General features: G+C 32.0%; 2 protein-coding genes and 1 pseudogene across 3 annotated transcripts; all 3 read left to right on the forward strand.

The window, feature by feature from the left end:
- Positions 1-301: 301 nt before the first annotated feature.
- LOC146904806 (putative disease resistance RPP13-like protein 1) lies at positions 302-4,923 on the forward strand (annotated as a pseudogene). The gene is made up of 2 exons (XR_015020014.1): positions 302-4,060; positions 4,486-4,923. The product of XR_015020014.1 is annotated as a putative disease resistance RPP13-like protein 1 (transcript).
- Positions 4,924-10,771: 5,848 nt separating this feature from the next.
- On the forward strand, positions 10,772-14,173 carry LOC146904807 (ethylene-responsive transcription factor ERF113-like). Its single transcript, XM_085728059.1, has 2 exons — positions 10,772-11,144; positions 13,427-14,173. Exons 1-2 carry the CDS (start codon positions 11,018-11,020, stop codon positions 13,825-13,827), a joined length of 528 nt encoding a protein of 175 aa, XP_085584185.1. The 5' UTR covers positions 10,772-11,017; the 3' UTR covers positions 13,828-14,173.
- Positions 14,174-22,627: 8,454 nt separating this feature from the next.
- LOC146904808 (large ribosomal subunit protein eL30) lies at positions 22,628-24,585 on the forward strand. The gene is made up of 5 exons (XM_085728060.1): positions 22,628-22,723; positions 22,824-22,929; positions 23,217-23,318; positions 24,188-24,256; positions 24,341-24,585. The coding sequence occupies exons 1-5, from the start codon at positions 22,703-22,705 to the stop codon at positions 24,379-24,381; spliced, it is 339 nt and encodes a 112-aa protein (XP_085584186.1). The 5' UTR covers positions 22,628-22,702; the 3' UTR covers positions 24,382-24,585.
- The last annotated feature ends 220 nt before the right edge of the window (positions 24,586-24,805 follow it).

Raw genomic sequence — 24,805 nt, forward strand, 5'->3', positions numbered from 1 at the left:
GAATCCAGAGTTGACTTAGAAGTTAGGTAAAGTCTAACCAAAGATCTTTCAACCCATAATTCAAACTCATGTTCTTTTATAAGATTCGTCCTTAACTGAAGTTCATTAACTACTTGATCCTAATCACTTAGTTGAACACGGTGTTTATTAGATAGCGTGCATAGTTGTTATTATAACTGCGTAAGTGTTTGACATTGATATTCCAACTATGTGTGGAAGATAGTTCTTGTTCCATTCATTAACCGAAGATAACATATTATAATCTTGCAGTGAGCCTCTCGGGCTTTGACCACAAACAATATCATGGCAGAGCTGATTGCTGGAGCATTTCTTTCGTCGTTCTTTCAAGTCACTCTTGAGAGGTTTGCCTCAAGAGATTTCAAAGACCTCTTCAATAAAGGGTTGGTTGAAAAACTTGAAATCACAATGAATTCTATCAATCAATTGTTGGATGATGCAGAGACAAAACAGTACTAAAACCCAAACGTGAAGATTTGGCTTGATCATCTAAAACATGAGGTATATGAAGTAGATCAATTGTTGGATGAGCTTGCTACAAACTCGCAACAAAAGATCAAGGTGCAACGCTTCCTTTAAACTTTGAGTAATCGATATGAACCTAGGATCAAAGATTTGCTAGACAAACTAAAATTTCTTGTAGAGCAAAAGGACGTGTTGGGATTGACAGGAAGAAGTTGCAGTAGTTTTGAAGGTGCAGTTAGCCAGCAATCCTCAAAAAGATCGCCAACTGCATCTCTGGTGGATAAATCTTGCATATATGGTAGAGAGGGTGACAAAGAAGAAATAATCAACTATTTGCTTTCATACAAAGACAACGACAACCAAGTATCAATAATCAGCATAGTGGGTTTGGGTGGGATGGGGAAGACCACCCTTGCTCAGCTTGTCTACAACGACCAGAGGATGGAGAAACAGTTTGACCTTAAAGCTTGGGTCCATGTCTCAAAATCATTTGATGCTGTTGGACTCACCAAAACAATTCTTAGGTCATTCCATTCTTTTGTAGACGGTGAAGACTTGGATCCACTTATTTGTCAACTACAAAAGACACTAACCGGCAAGAGATTTCTGCTTGTTCTAGATGATGTGTGGAAGGGGAATGAGGAGTGTTTGGAACAATTACTACTTTCTTTCAACCATGGATTTTCAGGAAGCAAGATTATTGTGACAACACGTGACAAGCACGTTGCATTGGTCATGAAATCAGACCATCAACTTCCTTTAAAGAATTTGGAGGAGAAAGATTGTTGGAGTTTATCTGTGAAACATGCTTTTCGAGGAAAAAATGTGTTTGACTATCCAAATCTTGAATCAATTGGCAAGGAGATTGTAGACAAATGTGGAGGGTTGCCTTTAGCCGTGAAAACATTGGGGAATCTCTTGCAAAGAAAATTTTCTCAGGGTGAATGGTTTAAGATATTGGAAACTGATATGTGGCATGTATCGAAGGGCAATGATGAAATTAACTCGGTATTGAGATTGAGTTATCATAATCTCCCTTCCAATCTAAAGCGTTGTTTTGCATATTGTTCCATATTTCCCAAGGGTTATGAATTTGAAAAAGATGAATTGATCAACCTTTGGATGGCCGAAGGTTTGCTGAAATGTTGTGGAAGAGACAAAAGTGAACAAGAGTTGGGTAATGAATTCTTGGATGATCTAGAGTCCATTTCATTTTTCCAACAATCAGAGTCAATATTTGGTCATATTCGATTATGCATGCATGATCTTGTAAATGATTTAGCTAAATCAGAGTCACAAAAGTTTTGCGTACAAATTGAGGGTAATATGGTGCAAGATATATCTGAAAGGACACGTCATATTTGGTGCTCCCTTGGTTTGGAAGATGGTGCTAGAATATTAAAGCACATTTATATGATTAAGGGATTACGCAGCTTATTGGTAGGACGACGTCGCTTATTTGACAATCGCCGCTTCATGATGAGCAACAATGTGCAACGCGATCTATTTTCAAAACTGAAATATTTGCGGATGTTGTCATTCTATGGTTGTGAACTCACAGAGTTAGCAGATGAGATAGTCAATTTAAAGCTTTTGCGCTATCTAGACCTGACTTGGAATAAGATTAAAAGGTTGACTAATTCCATTTGTAAGATGTGTAATTTAGAGATACTGATATTGGAAGGCTGTACTGAATTGACTGAACTCCCTTCAGATTTTTACAAACTCGTCAGTTTACGTCATCTTAATATTAAACGCACTGATATTAAGAAGATGCCAAAGAAGATAGGGAGGCTAAACCATCTTCAGACACTGACTGATTTTGTCGTGGGAGAGAAGAATGGGTCTGATATTAAGGAGTTGGATAGTCTCAATCATCTTCAAGGAGGACTTCGTATTTCAGGGTTGGAACATGTCATTAATCCCGCAGATGCTGCACAAGGAAATTTGAAAGATAAGAAACATCTAAAAGAATTATATATGAGTTATGGTGACAGTTTGAAATTCAATAACAATGGAAGAGAATTGGATGTCTTTGAGGCTCTTCAGCCAAATAGCAACCTACAGCAGCTCACCATCGAATACTACAATGGCAGCAGCTTTCCAAATTGGCTAAGGAGTTCTCATTTACCCAACTTAGTATCTCTTAACCTGCAGAATTGTGGATTTTGTTTCCTGCTTCCACCACTTGGACAGCTCCCATGTCTCAAGGAGCTTTTCATTTCAGGTTGTAATGGAATAGAGATCATCGGTGAAGAGTTCTACGGCGATTGTTCAACATTAGTTCCGTTCAGGTCCCTTGAATTTTTGGAATTTGTGAATATGCCCGAATGGAAGGAATGGTTTTATCTTGAACGGTTTCCCTTGCTCAAAAAGCTTTCTATAGACCATTGTCCCAAATTGAAAAGGTTCCTGCCTCAAAACCTTCTTTCTTTGCAAAGTTTGAAAATCCAAGATTGCGAACAGTTGGAGGTATCAATTTCCAAGGTCGATATCAGAATTTTGAATCTACGGGAATGTTATAGAATTTTTGTAAATGAATTGCCATCCAGCTTGGAAAGGTTTATCCTTCATAAAAATCGGTACATTGAGTTCTCTGTGGAGCAAAATTTACTCAGTAATGGCATTCTTGAAGACTAGTTGGACTTTAGTGGTTTCATAGAGTGTCCCTCTTTAGATTTGCGTTGCTATAATTCTCTTCGCATACTTTATTTAAAAGGTTGGCAATCCTCCTCGTTGCCTTTTTCACTACACTTGTTCACCAATCTTGATTCTCTCAAGCTGAGAGATTGTCCAGAGCTGGAATCATTTCCTGAGGGAGGTTTGCCTTCCAACTTGAGAAAACTTGAAATATATAATTGCCCAAAATTAATTGCTTCGAGAGAGGACTGGGGTTTGTTCCAATTAAATTCCTTGAAATATTTCATTGTTCGTGATGACTTTAAGACCGTGGAGTCGTTCCCAGAGGAGAGTCTGCTGCCACCAACTCTTCACACCTTTTTTTTGGACAATTGTTCAAAGCTAAGAATAATGAACTACAAGGGTCTTCTCCACCTCAAATCTCTCAAAGTTCTACATATTGAAAACTGCCCTAGTCTTGAACGCTTGCCAGAGGAAGGTATACCGAACTCCCTTTCTAGGTTGGTTATTAGCTATTGTCCATTACTGCAGCAGCAGTACCAAAAGGAGGGAGGAGATCGTTCGCATACAATTCGTCAAATCCCTGACATTAAAATTTTTCCAACAGTGTCCTCATAGCATATGGGAGCTTCCATGGTGATTGGATCTAAGGTTTTGCATGAAGCATTGGTTTTTACAACAGTGTACATGCAAAATTGGTTTGAAACTTGGGACTCAAACATGTTCACTGCTACCCAGATTCTCATGTGTTTTCACATGCAACAGTTCTTCAATATATATATATATATATATATATATATATATATATATATATATATATATATATATATATATATATATCAATCACCAGAAGCATAACTAAGACTGGACTTTTACAATGACTCATACACTAAGGGAAGACATTTCTTGCGCAGATTTCATGGCTCAAGAAGATAAGGTGAAATTTTTTGTCTCTCCCCTGAGTGGTATTTGTGGCAATTTTGGTGAATTTCATTGGTGTTTTGTTTTCTAAGCCTTAGTTTATTTTTTTCTTGTTTCTGTATTATTTTCCACACTGCAAAGCTCTATCATCATCATCATCATCACAAGTTTTCCATAGCATAAAACTTCAAGTTCTCTAATTTCATCGCCTCATTAACATAATTTATTTAAAACATTTAATGACGAATTCTATTAGTACCTATTTGTAAAAATAAAAAAAAGTGTCATCTTGGTATTTTAATTCAATAAATTGTCCCGGACATTCATGCTTGTCAATGTTCATAGGTTAATTAGTCTAGAAGCATGCTTATTTATGAGAACCTTAAAAATAGACAGTAGAAATATTTATGAATGTCTTATGAAGACAATGATGTTTTTTAGGCTTGAGAAGAAATCTGAAGAAGGCCATACTTTGCACCACATTGCCATCATGAGAAGAAATCTGACAATTCTTCAAATGTTGGTTAAATGGGGATAGTTGGAGACATCTGCTGCTACTGAGGATTAAGTTTGATCTTAGGCATAATGTAATCAAGTAATCAAGTAATGTGTTAGAGAAAGAGTCCTAGCTTTGTGTGATGTTGACTCAGGCATCCTCTTCAACCTTGGAATCGTTTCTCGGAAGTTTCATTTTATTTTCAGTCTCTTTTTAGCTTATTGTTTGTGTATTCCTTCATAGTTCATGCACATTGTGTATTCCTTCATAGGAACACTACTTTTCATTGTGATACTTCTAATTGGATTCAAAATGGTTGCTCGCCGTTGGTAATCATCGATTACTGTTTCTCAGTTTGTGAATAGATCTATCTATCTGCATCACTACTATCTCTATTGAGAAATTGTGCTTTTTATTGGAAAATAATTTTCTGGTAGCACATTCAGTTTTGTCCTTCTGGGAAAGTATTCTGAAAATTGAATAATGATGTGATGGAATATTGAGAGCCAAATGTAAATCAAGAAATAGATAATTATGATAAAATGAATGTTCCAACTCCTTGAGCAACTAGAATATCTTCATGCCTAATAGTTATGTATGATTGATAATAATCCTACTACTGAACCAAATCAACCACATGCTACTTCTATATTCGTCAATTGATTTGGATCGGAATTATTTGAAGGAAGAATGAACTTTTATAGATATAATCATAAGCCTTTTGTTTGGGCAATGAAAAGAGTTGCTGCAAAATGGCCATAAGAAGTAGTCATGACTATCACAAAAAATAAAGACGGAAAGAAACCACTCGTTTTTGCATTCAGGACTGTAAACTCCTGTGTGTCTACTCGTGAGTTTGACAACCATGATTTTAAGAACTATAAGTAAATAGTTTTTTTTGTTTTTGTTTTTAAAAGAAGTTATTTGTAGTTATTATTATTATTATTATTATTATTATTATTATTATTATTATTATTATTATTATTATTATTATTATTATTATTATTATATTCTTTCATTTATTTTGCAAAAAAATGTTATCCTTAAGTTTTTGTCATGTACACAGGCCATGTGTGGCTAAAGCCACACATCCATTCCCCAAAGTTTTTAAAAATAAAATAAAATAAAGCACACAACTATATCAAAACGCTTCTCTCTCGTGCAAAATAAATAAGTGCAACATATTTGTTATAGCTTTGTTCTTTCAGGTAGCAACTGCAAGTGTTGAACGTGTTTTTTCAGTTACGAAAGTTTTGAGGAGTCAACTATGTAACAAAATCCCTCAAAAAAAAAAAACTGCGTAACAAAATGATCGATCAATGACTAAATGACCGTCTTGTAACTTATATAAAAAGTTCTTTTAACAATTAACAAAGATACTTATTTTAGCTTATTGTTTTTTTAAAATTTTAACCGCATATATCAAATGTCTAGATCCAACCTGCATGTACATCTCTTTGATAAAGATTCTGGGGGCATAATCAAGACCTCCTCCAGTTGTAACTTGTATTATGGCCCCACAACCTGCATATGGTATAATATTGACAAAGGAAGCAAGCAAGTTGCATATGCATATACATGAACATGAGAGGACGGTCATAGCATGCGAGCATTCTGCAAAGGTTAAAGAAAAGAAAAGAAAAGAAAACAATCTCTCGTGATGCCCACATGCAAATGCATGCGCAAATTGCATTCATACCATATCATTTAGATAGGTTTGGTTTCTTTTTTGGATGCTTTAAAATTGATTTTATCGGTATATAATTGATTTTGACATGTTTATATGTGTTTAAGTATTATTGATTTTGAATGTAAAAAAAGTATAATTATTTTTGGATTTAAAATTCATTTTAATGCAAAGTTATGCTTTGAACATTTTAACTCTAAACTTTGAGTTTTACACCCACAATTGCTATTCAATTTATTTTTATATAAATGAACAGAAACAAACTATTTCATATTCAACTCATTTTTCACTAAAACAAAACTAAACACACTTGCTATCAAAATATCATGCAATTAACTTGCCCTTTGCTGCTCGCATGTACTTTAAGCAACATGGATATCTATCAATCATGAATGCTACAAATCTTGTAACCAAAAAAGAATGCTACAAATCTTCATTAATATTTCTTTTTCCTCAAACTTACCTTTGCTTGCTTTGGAAAGTGGATATTAAAACATGACAGGGTGTTATTAGTTTCATGAGTTTGTTCGGTGGCTCATACAAATTACAAGATGTATTTATTGTTATTTTTTAAATGTATTTTTAAAGTTAATACTATTGATTTATACGGTGTAACTTCGGATGTCTTGCTCAATAAAACGAGTTTCGATAATGGTTTGTAATTGTAAATCTAACCCTATGTCTTGCAACTTACATCTACTAATAAATTTATTGATTATTTGGTAGATAAAAAGTCTATGTTTGACACTTTCTATACCAAATAATCAGTTTCACATGGAAAAACATTAAAGATGGGGATAAAATCATAACTAACTATACATACTAGACTAAAATTATTTACATTATAATCATAACTAACTAAATCTAATTACAACATAATGTGAAAAATTAGCTATACATACTCATAGCTAATTTTATTTAAGTAGTTTTCATTGGAGTCCTTATTAGTGTACTCCTATTGGAGTCATTGAGTCCTTAATAGGTACTTTTATTAAAATTTAATAAATAAGTGATGTGTAACGTGGGGTTCATTTAAGGAGTCCCTATTAAGGAACTACCATTGTGGATGCTCTACAAAAGTCCTTAAATAGATCCTACGCGACACATCATTTATTTATACATTTTCAATAAAAGAAATATTAAGGACTCAATGACTCCAAAAATAGTAAATTAATAAAAGTCCTTAAACACTCCTTCATATTAGTTATTCACATACGTGAAACATAACCATCTAATAGTTACTAGCAAACAACTTAACAAATATCTTAAATAAATATGTGAAATCCAGTAAATTTGACCTTTATTATTATGGCAAGTGGTTAGTATCTTAAGGAATTGGGGAAGTGTCAATGTGGTACTGAGACATTGTTGGATTTCAAATGTAAGTTGATTAGCATTACTTTGGTTATAAATGAGTAAAATCTTGAATATATAAGATAGGTGATTTATATCAAATTTGATATCAAGCTCTCTTTTGGTCCTGAATAAATGATCATTTGTTGCTCCTGACATTCCTTTGGTTTCCCCCAACAAATGATATCATAGTCTTGCGAGGGAGCGGTAGCAGATTAATGTGTTAGTTCATTGTTTCCAAAGTCTTCCCAACAATTTAAAGAGGAGGTGTGTTCTATTGGTAATAATAGTGGTGCAAGTGCATGTTATGGACAATTTTCACTTGGGGGAGGAATTATTGACTTCAAGTATGAGTGGTTATTTCGACGTCGATTATATATGGATGAGCTAAATATTAAATATAAAAGAGAGATAACTCATATTTGTAATGCTTAAGGTTTAGGATAAAGACGTAATGTCCCAATTTCTAAATGATCTTGGAGCGCATTAGTGTCTTGGAGCGACGGTCTCTCTTCGATTCTAGGGCTATCTTAAAGAAAAAAATTCTCATATCACTTCTGAAATTGCTCAAAAACTACATGAGCAACGATCAGCTTTTTCAGCAGTAGTTAACTATCGTTAGAAACTTTTAAGAATCAACGACAGTTAACTACCGCTGGAAAAGTCGAGCGACGGTTAACTATCGCTGCTGTAGTTTTTGAGCAATTTCATAAATGAGATGAATAAAATCCATCTTAAAGGCCCCTAAAAGTAAAGCCAAGGCAAAGGCATGTTGATAGCGGTATCTATAGGTGTGAAAAGTAGCATAATCCTAGCCACAAAACCTGCACAAATTTATACACTTATGTATCAGCTTGTCAAATGTTTGTGATAAGATATAAACCAGATTTTATTCCTAGAACGTTCATTGCTCGCTATACTTTCAACCCAAAAATTAGATATAAATAGAGCACAATGAATCTCTTTCTACTTAGTTAATTATTAAAAAATAAAAATCAATCAATCTCTTTCTACATAGTTTGAAAGAAATTAAGAATCACAATCACCAAATTCTCCTCTTTTTTGACATTTTTTTTTAAGAATTTCTAAGATTTTTTGTTTGACTAAAAACAGCAACATTTTAAATTTTTACTTTAAATGTGGGTAGCCGACATGACATTTGGTTATAATTTTTTTTTAAAATTCTCATATATTTATTAGTGCCTTTCAAAAAAAAAAATTATTAGTGAGTATTTCTCAAAACTCTGAAAAAATTATTTTCTTAAAGTATTATTTAATATGTTTGTTTTGCCAATAGAAATTAAAACTGAAAACACTGTAAGTACGTAAACGACACTAAGCTAAATACTTATATATTTCGGTCAATATTATAAGCAAAAATCATTCTTTAGATTCATTTAATAAATAATGTATGCGGTTATATTATAGACCACAAGCATAATTTATTTAATGAATAAAAGATTTGGACTTTTGTTTATAACAATGACCAAATGGTGTATATGTATTTTTTTTGGGCAATATTTAAGCACGTAAAGCCATATATAGTTTCAAGTAATGACAATGAAAAATCGTAATAAAGATATGATTTTTTTTTTGTAGTGGTCGGAGTTTGAACTCCGGATCATACATATGTTATTCATTGTTCATGTCAACTGAGTTAAGCTCACGAAGACAGATATATGATTTCTTTCAATCGTGTATTATAAGACTATATTATATATTATATATATTGAAAGCAGAATAGTGGTGTGGAAACGACCAAAGATATCATGCGTGTGGATATATATATCAATGAAGACAATTGGACTATATTCGATGTACAAAGGAAAGTACAAACTACACACTAGCTACTTAAAATGATGAACTTTCTTACTTATCGAAAACGGTTGGAGATTAAGAAGTCTCACATAATTTGAAACAATAAAAACCAAGATATTTTTAGGGTTTGTTTTATTTTAAGACTATGTTTGAGATTGATTAAGACTGTGTTGAGATTGAAGGGCAAGAGACCATAAAAATTGAAATTTTTGTCCTTCACTAGACTATGTGAAGCAATTTTGTTCCAAGTTCAAAATGTTTAATATGTTAAAATGTATCTTTTTATTTTCTACTCAAGAAAAAGTCACAAACAATTTAAAAAAAGAGGCCTGATTAAATATGAAAATTAAGAAGTCTCCCATAAATGGAAACAAATGACATTAAGGTTTCTATGAAAAAGACACATTTGCATGTAATCCATTAATTTCTATAAATAAATAGTTTTTAAATAATGAAAAAAAAATCTTAGATTCTTTTAAATAGTACTAGAAGCAAAAAAACTCACATATATCCTATTTATTTATATCAGGTTTGTATATAGATGATTTTTGTAACACAAAAATTTGAATTGTCTTCTTAACTAATTTTACAATTTTATGTGTGAAATGAGCAAATGATTCACTTAATTTGAGACAGAGGAGGGAGTAACAATATAAAGTGGCGAGAATATTCATTTCTCTGAATCTGTAGTCAGGTAGAGAACATGTTTGCATGTAGTCCATCAATTTCTATTAAAAAAAGTTTTTAAATAGTGAAAAAAAAATGTTGAATAAGATTCATGATTCAACATTTATTAATTTAGTCGAAAGTCTTTAAATTAATGAGCTAACTAGTAGCCACATAAGTTGGTTCAGTTGATAAGAGTTCAGTTTAGAAAAGGGTTCGGAAAGAAAAGAATTACAGACAAGGACAAATAAATGAAAAGAATTAAAGAAAAAAAATATGAAAGGATTTTTCTAAGAAAAACGGGGAAAAGAAGGAAAGTAAAATTGCGAATATTGGCAGCTCAAAACACTATAATATACATGGTGTATTGTTTCAAAATGAGAAGGTATATCTAGGCAGGTTAAATCGCCGTAATATACCGTGTTTAATGACATCCATAAAAACTGACGTAATTTACCGATTATAGTGGCATTTTTTAGAAGGGAGCTTCACCAGAAAAGTCATTCTTATGACTTCACCATAGAATTTTCCTTTTTAGAAACCGGCGTAATTCTCACAATTTTTAGTAGTATAAAATATGGATTTGAATCAAGCTGGTGATGTGAAAATCACATTAATAGACAATATTTAAGTACATTTCTCGGTACCCTTTGCCTTGAAACTTTTTTGGAGTCTAGAAACCCAATTCTCTTAAACTTTTTCTTATAAATAAAGACCTAGCTAGTATAAGTAAGAGCACTAATACCTCAAGATCATATTCATGTCAACAACGTAGAGAATAGAAGAGAAAATCAAATCTAAAAGTGGATCCAAGAAGGTATGGAAAGTTGCCACTATCTTCACAAACATCAGAGGCTAAAGAGAAAGTGGAGTATGCATTAGTAAATAATGAGTTTGATGCTTATAATTATGCATCAAATTCTAATTGGTGTCCAGACACTGATTTGTCTACCATGGTTTCTGCTCTCTCTCAAGTCATTGGAACATCTACCAATCATAATAACCCACACATGGCACAATCAACCTCAACTACTATGGTCAATGAAGAATCTCAACCACCTCAACCTCTTATAGATCAAGGTTTGTTGCTAAAATTGTATGTTTGATTCTTGTGTTCATCTAAATTTAGCATATGTTTAATTAATTTTTTAAATGGGACAAATTTATGCTATTGTTCAAGCTTGTCCATTTTTGGGGAAAAAAAAATGGAACAACTTTTTTAACCTAATTTCCCAAGAAAAAATTGGTGTAAACCCTTTAAAAGTAGTCATGATAATCTGGAACTTAGTCTGAAGGTAAATAAAATTTAATCAATGATTGTTTGGATCATGATTCAAACTTGGATTTTTTCGAAATATATTCGTTCTTATTTTGAGTTCATTTTTGTTACATTATATTATACCATTAAAGTTGAATTTTGAGCTAACTATTTATAATTGTTACTTTCAAAGTATATTTGCTTCTATTTTTTTACGGGTAGTCTAGGGATTAGAAAATTATTTTTTAAGGTGAATAAGTTGAGTGCACGGGGTTCAAACCTCTGCTCTTGCATATATTACTCAATGTTACGATCAATTAAGTTAAGTTCACGGGGACGATGGGTAAGAATATGTTAGTCATATTATAAATGAAAATGTGTTTATCTTCTGCAGCCATAACCATTGATCTACATGACCTTATACTATTAATAATTAATATAAGGCAAATTATGTTATTCTTTTGCTGAGATGTTACAATTATATGATGGGTTTTTCTATTTTATTTTGAAAAACTATATTCTAACTCCTATCTTCAAAAACAAGAGTTTGTTTGTAAGCTCTACCTAAACCAGTAATGCCGATATTGTTACATGAAACATTTATCGGGGTTTGAACTCAAAAATTCACAGTTATATATAAGTTTCAGTAGTAATTTGTCACTTCATTAAAAAAAAGAGTTTAATTATAATCCATTTTAATTTTTTTTTTGGTGGTAATCCATTTTAATTTAAAAATCGTTAAATTAAGCGGCGATGAATGAATATAAATGAGTCGTGAATTTTAATTAGCAATTACCTTTTTTTTAAGGATAATTAGCAATTACTTATGCTTAGCTACTAAGTTCAACTTTGGAAATTCAATAAATATTTTTTAACACTGATACAAAATCAATTTTAGGTTAATTTCCTGCATAATATACATTAAAACATTATTCAATGATCCACACATATGATAGTGCAGTTCTTTTTTCTTTTCTTCCTAATATATACTAGTGCAGTTTTATTGCACAAAATTAATATCACGTGAAATGATTTATATGTTGCTCAATCACTTTCTGGATAGTCAAAGTCATTTCTTAAAAGAAGGAATATTTAAAAAAAATTATAACTAAGTCAAGTAAGCTAATTATTTTTTGGTTTATTAATTATCTTATTCAAAGGCATGCACAAAATAAAATAGAAAAATATAGCACCGACGACACTGACATGTACACTTTGAAGGGAAACAAATCAAACCAACGATACAAATCTTATTTGGAACATGTGGACAACTTTGACTAGTAATAAACATTATACATACCGATTAATCTTGTATTTATATTTTAATCATCAAAATTATATTTTGCTTCTACGGTAAAGTTATATATTTTTTTAAAAAAAAAAAAACCATGACGACTTAAGTAAAAATAATGTCATTTTTCATTTATATATAATCACATTCGGAGTGTTGCTATTTCCAACGAATCATATGTTACCGTTAGACTCGTGTTTAGTGGAGAACATTGGTGAGGTGGAAGTAAATATAATGGTCCGTTAGCTACAACGGACCCATTCGCTATATTAAGCATTTCACATTCACATATATGTGTATACAAGAATGCTATATGTAGCGACACTTTTTATAAAGAAATCTTCACGAATTGTATTCTATCCAATTAAATAAGGAACTGGCCAGAAAATATGGGGTTGGTGGGGTACAGTTGACGCTGGATTTTCAACTGTGCAACACTAAATTCACTTCGTGGTGTTCTCGCGATTTGTTTTGTCGCTGTATTCAACATTTTTCATGTGTATAATAAACACGTCAACCTAGATTTATGTAAGAAAAAAACAATTTTTTTAGTCGTAATTTTTCTGATATTGTGAATAAAGAGTTTTGTTAGTAAAGTCGGATCAATGATCATTTCGGATACTTATAAACAAAATAAAATGTCTTAACCAGTGTTTAACTAAGTACTTCCTATTGATACCACTTTAGTTGAATATGTAGAAAAGCATATGTAACTCCATACATGCATGCATATGATCTTTTTGCAATGAAAGTAAAAATGAATTAACTTGTGATTCTCATTTTTCCTTGTTTTGCATGTGATGTTAATGAAAGAGATAAAAAAGAAACCGCACTATAGAGGAGTGAGACAGAGACCATGGGGAAAATGGGCAGCTGAAATACGTGACCCAAAAAAAGCAGCTAGAGTTTGGTTAGGAACATTTAATACAGCTGAAGATGCAGCTCTTGCATATGACAAAGCTGCACTCAAATTCAAAGGCACAAAAGCTAAGCTTAATTTCCCTGAAAGAGTTGTTCGATGCAACAGTTCTAGTTCTAGTGCTAATAGTGCAATTCAACAAAGTGGTTATGTTTCTAATTCTCATGATCAACAAGTTTTCCCAAACTTGTTTCAGTATGCTCAGATTCTAGAAAGTGATGCTGAATTCCCTTATTATGCATCTCATCTTTTCAATCAACAACATGGAGGAGATCGTCAACCACCGGGCCAGTAGAATCTAGTGATTTCCTGCAATCATGAAATCCCGTATTCATGCAGTTGAGATATTAGTGGTTGTATAATCAAGATTGAACGGTAAAAAAAAAAAAAAAAATACATGTTGTAGTTTTATATAATTCAAAATACCAAGTTTAAATATAAACTGGTCGATCTTGATCATCGAATGGTCACAATGCCGCGACTTGTAAATGTCGGGAATCCCTGCATGGTAGTGCATGGTAGCCACATCCATAATATTTCTGTCAATTTTGTTCTATAAACTAGAGTCAAGGAGTTATAAGTGTATTATTTGGATCATATATACCTCTAGTAAGTTTGAGTCCAAATACTCTCTTTTCTTACATCCAATCCAATGAAGTATATATGGTGACTAGGGGGGATTTCAATTCAGCAAGATTTTTCACATTTTCAAACACTTGTTAAGGTTCGGTTTTGGGACCACTTTTATTGAGAGTCTTGCATATACAATCTAAATAATTTTTATGAATGATAAACAACTCTCAACTTACAAGTATTTTTTGTGCAACTGAGTGTAATGCAAGGTACCCAAAAAAGAGGTTTAGTGGTGGACCTCTTTAATTCTATTATTAGCTATAAAAGGTTATCATACTCCTTTTTTTGGCATAAATATATTATTATTTTTTTAAATTATTAACCTAATGTTACATATAAAATTCAAGAGGTTCACCATTTAAAACTCTTTTTTGAAGTGCATGTAAGTGTCTTGCGACCTGTTACTTTTGCATGTCTCTTTAAAGGCTGATTGTGACGCGAAGTACGCAAGAGGACAATAAAACAGAATAAGCTTCATTCATTATTACATCCGTTTTCTGTTATTTTTGTGTTTATGCATTTCATAAAAATTTTCTAACACTCCATCATTTAATAGTCCTGTGCTCCTATATGAAGTTCTAACAAAAATAACAAGATATTAAGAAAAAATATTGAAATAATATATTTGTATGAAATATGTTTTAGTTTTATAGGAGAAGTTCACCATTTAGAACAAAAAAGTGTATGAATTGCTCGTAAGTTTCTAGGCAAACCGAGTTCATATCAGAATAAAAAGGATATTGAGACCACGAAGTTATGGAACTGTATGGTTGAAGGAAGAATTATAAGAATTGTTTGGTATTACCTATCTTTTTGATAGGTAAAACCATAAGAACTTCATAGCTACTTGTGTTTGAATTGAAGTAATTTTGGGATGAGTGGCCTTCTAGAAAGTTTCTTAGAAAGAGTACGAGTGAGGATAAAACACGTTGAAAAGATTCGTGTTTGTTTGTAGAATTAGTCAACAATCTTGAAAGTCGTTTGGGATGTTACAAATGGTATCAGAGCATACATCTCCCAGTACGATGTGGTTCGAGGATGAACGAAACGGAAGCTAGTGGACATGTAACGTCTAAGACTGATGAGAGCGGGATGGTCACCGGTGCACAAGACATGACAATGAGCGGCTACTGATAGCTTCTATGCAAATCGAATTCACATCAAAATAAAAGAAATCCTGAAATCGTGCAGATATGAGATTGCATGATTGCAAGAAGACTTATAAAAATTGTTTGATACTACTTATATCAACAAGATACATCTTCTTTTTCGTAGCCCAGACATAAAAACTTTATACTTAAGTGCGCTTGACTTAGAGCAATTTTGAGGTGAGTGACATTCTAAAAAGTCCTCTATAAAGCATTTAAGTGAGGACAAAACATATTGGTAAAGACTCATATTAGTTTATAGGTTCGGTCAACTATCATAAAAGTTGCTCATCATAAAAGTCGTCTGCGATATTACATAACGTAATTGTTTTGAGAGGAACATAAATTATATTCTACAGCGTTAAAATGTAAATGTATCAATTTAATTCAATCCGTTCCCCTCAAAAACAAAAAGAAAAACAAACAGTTGATTGAAAGTTATTTTTGGAGATAAGTAACTCAAACAGAATCAAACCATACATTATTTTAATGTTTTTTTTCAAATGTATTTTCATTTCAAAAACAATTCAGATCAAACCATGAGCATCTACCCTTAACATTTTCAAATTAAAGCTGGAAATAATTTTTGTTCAATGTATTTGGGATAAGCTTAATATAATTTTTTTGGGTATACAATGAGTATGGATGAACGCGCATGGAAAAAAGTGGGACAACCTCGCTTTGGTTGGTTGCCAAATCGAATATTGCTTTGCTTTGTCTTAAGGAAGTCAAAAAGTACGGCGCTTTCGTAAACAACCGACAAATTTTGGGATGAATAAAGTTAGATATTTTTTTAGGAAAAATAAAGTTAAACATGTAAAGGTTCAAGTTCACTTAATGTTGGAACATTTGGTGTAAAGTTGGAAGAAACTTGGAAGATTAAACATTAAGTAATAAGATTTTGAATTAGTATGGTGTGAATTAAAAAAAATAGAGTGGGGGTTCCACATAAAATAGAATACATATTAGTAGTGTTTAAATTGCAATATTTAATTTTAAATACTTGATAAAGATAAAAATAATAATCATTATTATTTTTATTCGTGAATATCATTTTCCATAAATTTAGTTTATATTGGTTGTGATAAGAATAAGAATTTAAGTGAATTTTCTATCTTTCCTTCATTCATAATCCAATGAGGTTGTTTCCTCCATTTTTGTGGATTCGTTTCTTGTTGATCTTATCTACGAGTGTTGTTGAATTGATTAGTGGTTAAGTTTCCTTTTGATCTTATCCATTACAGTAATTGCTGCCGCAATTTTACCTAAAATAGTTACAAAATCCCTATATAAATAGAGGATTCCACTCAGTTCAAAAAACACACCAAAGAGTTTTATTGAGTTGTCGAGAATTTTATCTCTCTTCTCCTTTCAGCTTGTGTTGACGAGTTATTCTTCTCCTCATCTCATTTTTCTGTCCCTTCAGGATTAAGAGTGTTCTTAAGGTCTTAGTAATGTTCCTTAGTAATTAAGAAATGTCTTAAGAACATAGTCTATTCAATAATATATGTCCCTGCGAAATAAAAAATACTTTTAAGATCATATTCCCTTTTTGGAATAATAATGTCCTGTCGAAATTAAGAATGATTTTAACATTATATAAATATTCTTTCAATGTTTTTCTACTTTTTGAGGAGTTAAAAATCAGAATGGTGGTATCACCATATTTGAGTGGTCGTATATTTTGGAGAAATTAAAAGTTATAATGGTCGAAACACCATATTTGAGTGAACTCAGTACCATAATAGAATGGTCACAATACCATATAATAGTGGTTTCAGTATTAAATTTGAGTGGCCATAATAGCCATATTTGAGGGTGTAATTCTCAAACGATTTTCTACAGTGCAGTAGCTAATCGCACAGCTGTAGTTGTGCTTATTTTATCTTGGAGGTGGTGTGGTTGATAGTCTGCCTTGCACAATTTTGGGAAGTGCCATGAAACGTCTTAAAGAGAACGACCTACCCAACCTAATAACAACTTCGGTAGATAAATTTTATTTTTCAAAAAAGATTTGAAAATCCAAAATACAATTTAAAAATTCAAAGACAACACCTAAACCAATAAGTAATGTATTATATGCACATGATTATATTTAGATTTTCTTCTCAATGCATTTAATTAATTCAAAATCAAAGATGCAATATAGAATAACCACATGAATAAGGTTTTTTGGTGGTGTCCGGGGATTCGAACCCCAAACTTTGCATATATTATGCATTGTTCATACCAACTAGGTTAAGCTCACAAGGACCGCAAGAATATGGTTTAATGATAAAAGGATATATTTTAAATTTGGAGATTTAGGTTTGAACTCTGTTAGCATTATCGAGGGAGGAAAATGAAAATCATTTTATAAGAATTCTCTGGGATGTAACTTCTTTCCTGTCCTAGATATAAACATCATTCATTCACTTTAGATTTTTAAATTATAAAAGAAAATGTCACGTTGTACTTATCCACCATAATGAACATAAAATTGAGTAATTGTATTGTCTAAAGCTTCCAATCAGTGCTTATTTAAGATTTTATAGTTTTAAGTTGTTTTTATTGTTAATTAGTCATTTTGAACTAGTAATGCCTGTTGTGGATGTTTGATGATACAAGATGAGGAATGACTCTGAAGATAAGGAAAGATGCATCGTGGATTAAGATTGTTTCACTGAAGATTTGGAACGATGCAGCTCCTTGCATCGCTAGTCAGGTCGTACAACTAGTACGGACTCAGAGTACCATCGCTGATCGCTGACCATTGTTTAAGGAGTAAGAATTATGAGTTGGCGTCAATGATTGGATACCAGGAATAATAGAATAATATGTATGGAGTAGGTAGGATAAGATAAGGACAACTCATAGGAAAATGACCAAAGGGTACAACTTGTAGTGGTTGACCTTGTACTATAAAAGGATAACCATGTGTTGGTGTTGATAGTCCAAAATTTTGTTAGTGAATTAGAGATACCAGGTTTCAGCTAGGGTTAGCAGCTTTAGATTCCTCAGTTCATCTCATCTTATCCATAAATGAGGATGAGCGCTAGTTCTTAGAGTATTAGAGTTAGATTATTTGGTGATGCTTTTAGCTCACCACTCTCCTTCAAGCATTGTAATCTTTTACTACCTCTATTTAATCTATTAATTTAGTTTTTCATGTTTTCATTTATGTTTATCTTCATCTTCATCTTCATCTCTAAGACTCAGCTCGACATGAGCTAAATCCCTTCTTGTGGTTTAGACATGGTGAAGTTATGATACCCTTTAATTGCGATATATAAAGTTATAATGTCATGCTCCTTGCAAACAAACCGATTTAACTCAAAACCTATAGGATTGAGAATTGGCCACTTTTACTTCTAATGTTATGGTTTCCTGAGACCAAAAGGGTATGAGAATGAAAAATATTTGTTTGATATGAATTTGTTCATAAGCATTCAATGAAAAAATCAAGAGAGACTACTTTGCACGAGTACTAGATCTTGAAGGAGGCTTCAAGAGCTAAGATCTAACTAGGACTCTTGTCATAGGCCAAAGGCTCGGCAGAATAACACTTTGGTGAGAAATGTTAAGATCCTAACCTAGCAATGTTGTGTATTAAGTTTTGTTTGACTGTACACCGAAAGTATGTCTTCACATGCTTAATACGAAGGTTGAGTGCAAAACACTCACAGTGGTCACTAGGTTGCCAAGAAGCCGTAGAAAGCTATAGTTATGTAAATCGTAGTAAAACTTCGTCATAACTGAACTTAGTTTAAACCACACTTTTCACTTTGAGAATTTCTAAATCTTTTCAATTGTTTTCCCAACTTTTAACTTTTATATTTACTGTTGTGACAAATAATTTACTCCCTCCGTCCCATATTAAGAAAAAATGTGTAAGTGAAAGAGAGGGAAAAATGGTTTTGAGTATTTTGTCAAATATTGGTGCATCCCCATTATGATAAATGCAAAGTACTACCTCCGTCCCTATATATAAGACCCTTTTGTCAAAATCACGGGAATTAAGAAACTGAATATTTGTATTAAAGATGTTTGTAAGAGAGTTAACATGCTATTTATTGTTGATTGAAGAAAAAGATGTATAATAAATAGGGGCATGTATGTAAAGAAATAATTAATGTAGTTGGAAATAACAAAGGGATCTTATAAAAAGGGACAAGAAAAATTCTCAAAAGGGTTTTATAATTAGGGACGGAGGTAGCAGAATATATTGAATTGAAAGTAATGAAAGAAGTATTAATTATAGTTATAAATGAAAAAGAGTAATTAATATTGTATTGAAAAGTGAAATGTGTCAATTATTTTAGGATTTTTTTTGTGCAAATGACTCCTTATTATAGGACGGAGGAAGTATTTTAGTTTCCTAGCATCAAGGAGATACCCTGTTCATACTTTTATGATTGATTCATACAATAATTTTATGTAAACTAAAAAAAAATTATAAATAAAAGAGAGAAAAACTATCACTTTTGCTAAATTAACCTTATATATTTACTTGAGACTAATGCAAATGATATTCATTTTGTATCCTTTTTATGGATATAGAAAAACACAATGTTCATGACAACAATGGAAATGGGCTAAATAAAAGAAAGAAAGGAAGTTGTTTTCATTGTGGAAAGTCGAAATATTTGAAGAGAGATTGTTGGTTCTTTAAGAAAAACACTAGTCTACGAAAGGATCATCTTGTTGCATAGAAGTAACTATTGGAATATGTAGATATAGAAATTTGACAATTAGTATTGTAACTGATTAACAGAATCACGAGTAGATGCTTGCATTGTGCGTGTATTGGAAATGGTTGAGTTGGAGGTGGAGTAGAAGTTAGACTGTTCTCGGGTGGAGTGGTATAGGTTTGGGATGGAAGGAAGGGTGTATCATTATCCAAAAAATTATAACCAACCGTTGTAGGAACATTTGCGGTACATATTTTGCGGTACATATTTTGCTTTTCACTTTTCTATTTTGCGGGGAAGTGTGAGGACAAGAAAATCCAAAAGACATTCGATTTTGTTCACAAAATTTATGAAATATAGTGTTATCATATTCTTTATCATTGTCACATTGAAAATATTTAATTTCTTTTTCAAATTGTGTTTTAATGTGACCTCTAAATTAATGGAAAATGGAATGAACTTAGATTATGTATGAAGTGGAAAAGTCCATAAAAAAGATGTGCAATCGTCAAGAAACAACACTTAATAATGATGACCTTCTAAACTAAGAATTGGTGAAGTCCAGATATCACTGTGCATAATATAAAAAGGCATAACAATATTAGACAGAGAGGAAAAAATCAATTATTTTGTCACAACATCCATTTTTTTAATATCTATATTTTAAAATTAACAATAAGATATAGAAAAAAAAGGTTACGATAAAATACCAATGTCAGACTAATTTATACTAGCAATAAATGCCCATTTAGCTAAAGAAAAAGAGTTAGTAAATAGCAACACCTCTAATTTTATTCTTTTTATAATTAAATAATAAAATAATTTAATTTTGATATTTACAGTTGAATATTTTTAATAAATTGATGAATATGATTGATTGAGAAAATACAAATATTTACACTATGTCATTATATCACACATATGAAGTGATAAACATAAGTGTAAGTGGCTAGAGTTACCACATTGGTTATATGAATTTAATATGTTCTTGTCGAAGAACATAATAGTTAGCTAGAGGAGGTGTAAAGCAAATTCAACGATGGTTGACAATTGTCCTTTGCGGGGTTGAACTTGTAAAAACACTCCAACACTTAAGTTAGTGAAGTCTCAGATGATATGAGGTGATTTATCATAACGAGAGTATGTACCTAATTTTGGTGTGGGCCACTCTATTTATAGACCCTCTAAGCGTAGGGGTGTAAGTGGTTCGGACAAAACCAATGAAACCGAAAGTCCAAACCGAACCAAACCGAAAAAATATCCGACTTTGTTTGGTTCGGTTTGAAACCAATCCGAACCAATCAAAACCGATCTAGTTTGGTTTGGTTCATGATTTTTTATTTCGAGATCCGTGAAACCGATGAACCAATCCGATGATAACCACACTCCTTATTTTACTAATATTATCCTACCTCACACAAACTTATGGTTAGGCCTAAAATTAAACATAAAATATTTTTTAATTCATTCACTTTCTCTCATCTTCATCTCATCTCATCAGTCGGACTCTTTCATTTCTACTAAAAAAAGAAACCCTAGTCGTCAACCACACCAAACCCATTGTTCATCGCCACCGGTCACTGCTGAGATTGTTCATCTCTTGGTTAATTTTATCATGTTTATGCCATTGATTTATACTCATGGCGACCATAATTTCATGATGCTTAAATATCAGGATGTTTTAATTTCAGTTTGCATGGATTTGTTATTTTGACTATGTTTTAATTTTAGGATGTTCTTTTTGGAATTTTTGTGTTTGTTGATGAATGATGCATGTATGGATCATGAATGATTGAAATATTTGAGTTTGATGAAGTTGTTTTTGAAGAATGATGGATGAATGAATCTTGGATCATATGTATGAAATATTGAGTAAGATTAGTTATAAAAAGTTGTTTGAAAAATAGAGAATATGAAAAAACAAAATACGAAATACAATTATACAAAGTTCTATGAAATATTTTGTGAGAATATGGAGTTTTTTAATTGTATTTTTAAATAAACCGATCAACCGAACCAATCCAAACCGATTAGTTTGGTTCGGTTTCTTTTTTGAAAAACAGTGAAAACCGAACCAATCTAAACTGATAAAGGTTTCATCGGTTCGGACATTTTTTTGACTGAAAACCAATCCAAACCGAACCGTTACACCCCTATCTAAGCGGATAAGTTGGTTCTTCCCTTATAACTCAATAATCAAGCTACCATTTGATCATACAAAGTATTCAGACGTGCTTTAAGCGTATTATTCGATGCATATCTATGTTGGTGCATGTGATCGACAGTTGTGGGTGGATGTCCTATTAGGCCTAAGCTGAAAAATGGTCTTTAGATCTTGGGGATTGAGCTTTGACCTAGTCTGAAACAAAATCCATTAGTAATCTTTGATGAAAGTTTATTATCCAATTCTACTAATTTCTCGCGCGTCCTACAAATTTTCATATTATATAATATAAAAGGTGTAAAAACACGTTAAAAACACCTTCCAACGTCTTACATCATTTCAAATTATATAACCCGAAATAGTTATGGAGGGTGGAAAAAGAAACACCCATCCTTGATAAATATATGGGCCATTAATGAAATTGGCTAAGCCCAATACCCATTTGTATATATAAATAGATCCATCCCAAAAATCAAAACCCTAGAGGCAGTGTTTACACTTTCATTTCACTCGCCGCATTTTCTTCTCTGCGCATCTCACACCAAACCTTCAACAATGGTGGCCGCAAAGAAGACTGTAAGCTTCTTTCATTCAGCATTTGTTGATTTTTCATTATGATTTCGTTTCAGATTTAGGGTTTTTGATTCTGAATCGAATTTTTGATTGATTTTTACAGAAGAAGACTCATGAGAGCATCAACAACAGGCTTGCTCTTGTTATGAAGAGTGGAAAATATACCCTTGGGTATAAAACTGTTCTCAAATCCCTTAGGAGTTCTAAAGGTAATTTTTTTTATCCATTTTGTTGTTGAAATGTGTATTGGGTCGTTTTTATTTTGCTGATAAGCTATGAATAGATTAGATTAGATTAGATTGCAAGGACGTGTTTGAAATTGTTTCGATGTTTTGTAATTTGAACTGTTGTAGATTGATTTTGTAGTGGAAATAAGTGATTAGTGAAAGTGGTTGAAATTAAGTGATATGCACTATTGATTGAATTAAGTGATTTTGGAGTTTTGAATGTTGATTTGGTAGTGGAATTAAGTGATTTTGATTTGATTATTCTGTAGGGAAATTGATTATCATTGCTAACAACTGTCCTCCTTTGAGGAAGTCTGAAATTGAGTACTATGCTATGTTGGCTAAGGTTGGAGTTCACCATTACAATGGAAGTAAGTTGTTTATCTAGCTCCTTTACTTCTCTGTGTCATTAATTTTTCAATGTTGATATGCATTCAGGGATTGTTTAGGATCATTATTTTATTTTTATCGTGTTGTGTTTTTCTTTGCTTTAGTCCTGATTGATTCTATCTAGCCGAGCTTTAGTGTGTATCAGTGGTATAGAATGATATGAAATGCAGTGGATTAAAATGGAATAAGAAGCTAGTTATACTTTAAAAATGGATGTTATTTCATTTCATTCCACTCTATTCCACCCTATATCATTAATCCAAACATAATGTTACGGTCACATGTAGTAATTGTGTATGTATACCCTTATGGTCACGTGTAATAATTGTCTATGCATTGATTTGTCAGTCATGTTGAAAGAATATTATACATGGTTGAATGTATGTGATACATCTAACCCTGTCGTACTGAAAAAATATTATACGTGGTATCAAACCCTGTCGTACAGTAGTGTCATTTGACTTAACTTTATAAGATTCTGGTAAATGAAATAATATGATTTGATCTTACGCTGCTGTTGGGAACATTTTTATTGTATATGATTATGCGATGTTTATTAGAAATTATAATTATCTATCAGTAGTTGGATGTATACATGCACTTAATACTGCATATGCTTAGTTTGATGGCTTAGTTTGATGGCTTAGTTTGATGATTGTGGATATGCTATTGCTGGCTGACCTTGATCTGCACTTGTTATTGTTCTTGTTGTATTGTTGTTTCTCCAAATTGTTGGAATTCTTCTTATTGATTGTTAATTGTCAAAGTCTGTTATCAGTTGACTCTAAGGTTTCTGCATATATATTTGTCAGACACTTTTATTGACATTGAACTTTTATGTATTTCATAGACAATGTTGACCTTGGCACTGCTTGCGGAAAGTACTACAGAGTGTGCTGCCTCAGCATTGTTGATCCTGGTATATGTTGCTTTCTTCAACTATTTTAGTATTAAAAACTAGTTTTTTTTTCCTCTAATTTTATTTGTTATTTGGTGTTTTCAGGTGATTCCGACATCATCAAGACAGTTCCTGGAGATCAGTAAACGTAGTAAAGATTTTCCCATGATGTTTTCAATTCTATGTTGTTTAGACATTTCCAAAAGAAAATTCTAGTTGTAGACTATGGTGTACGATGCTTGTTATTTTGGGTATCCCAGCTGATTGAGCATTGAGTAATTTTGACTTCAATTTTTGTTTCATTGTGCTCATTTCTATATAGATAATATTTCTTCTAGTTTGTTCTTTAATGTCTGTTATCTGTGTTTGCTTGCAAAAAAGTTGATATTGAATTTGTATTGAAACCCCAATAGTATCAATTTAGTTCAGTGGATTAATGAGTATGGATGATGAGATAGTTAGAGAAACAATCAATTCTTTTCGGCAGAATTATCCTACGGTAAAATTTAGTAAGTAAATTTAGTAAGTAAAATTGAATGTTTGACTTGAAATTATATTCAACATCAATTT

This window comes from Medicago sativa, chromosome 7 (genome assembly GCF_051527215.1).
Source record: "Medicago sativa cultivar Bolivia chromosome 7, Bolivia_mono, whole genome shotgun sequence".
Taxonomy (NCBI): domain Eukaryota; kingdom Viridiplantae; phylum Streptophyta; class Magnoliopsida; order Fabales; family Fabaceae; genus Medicago; species Medicago sativa.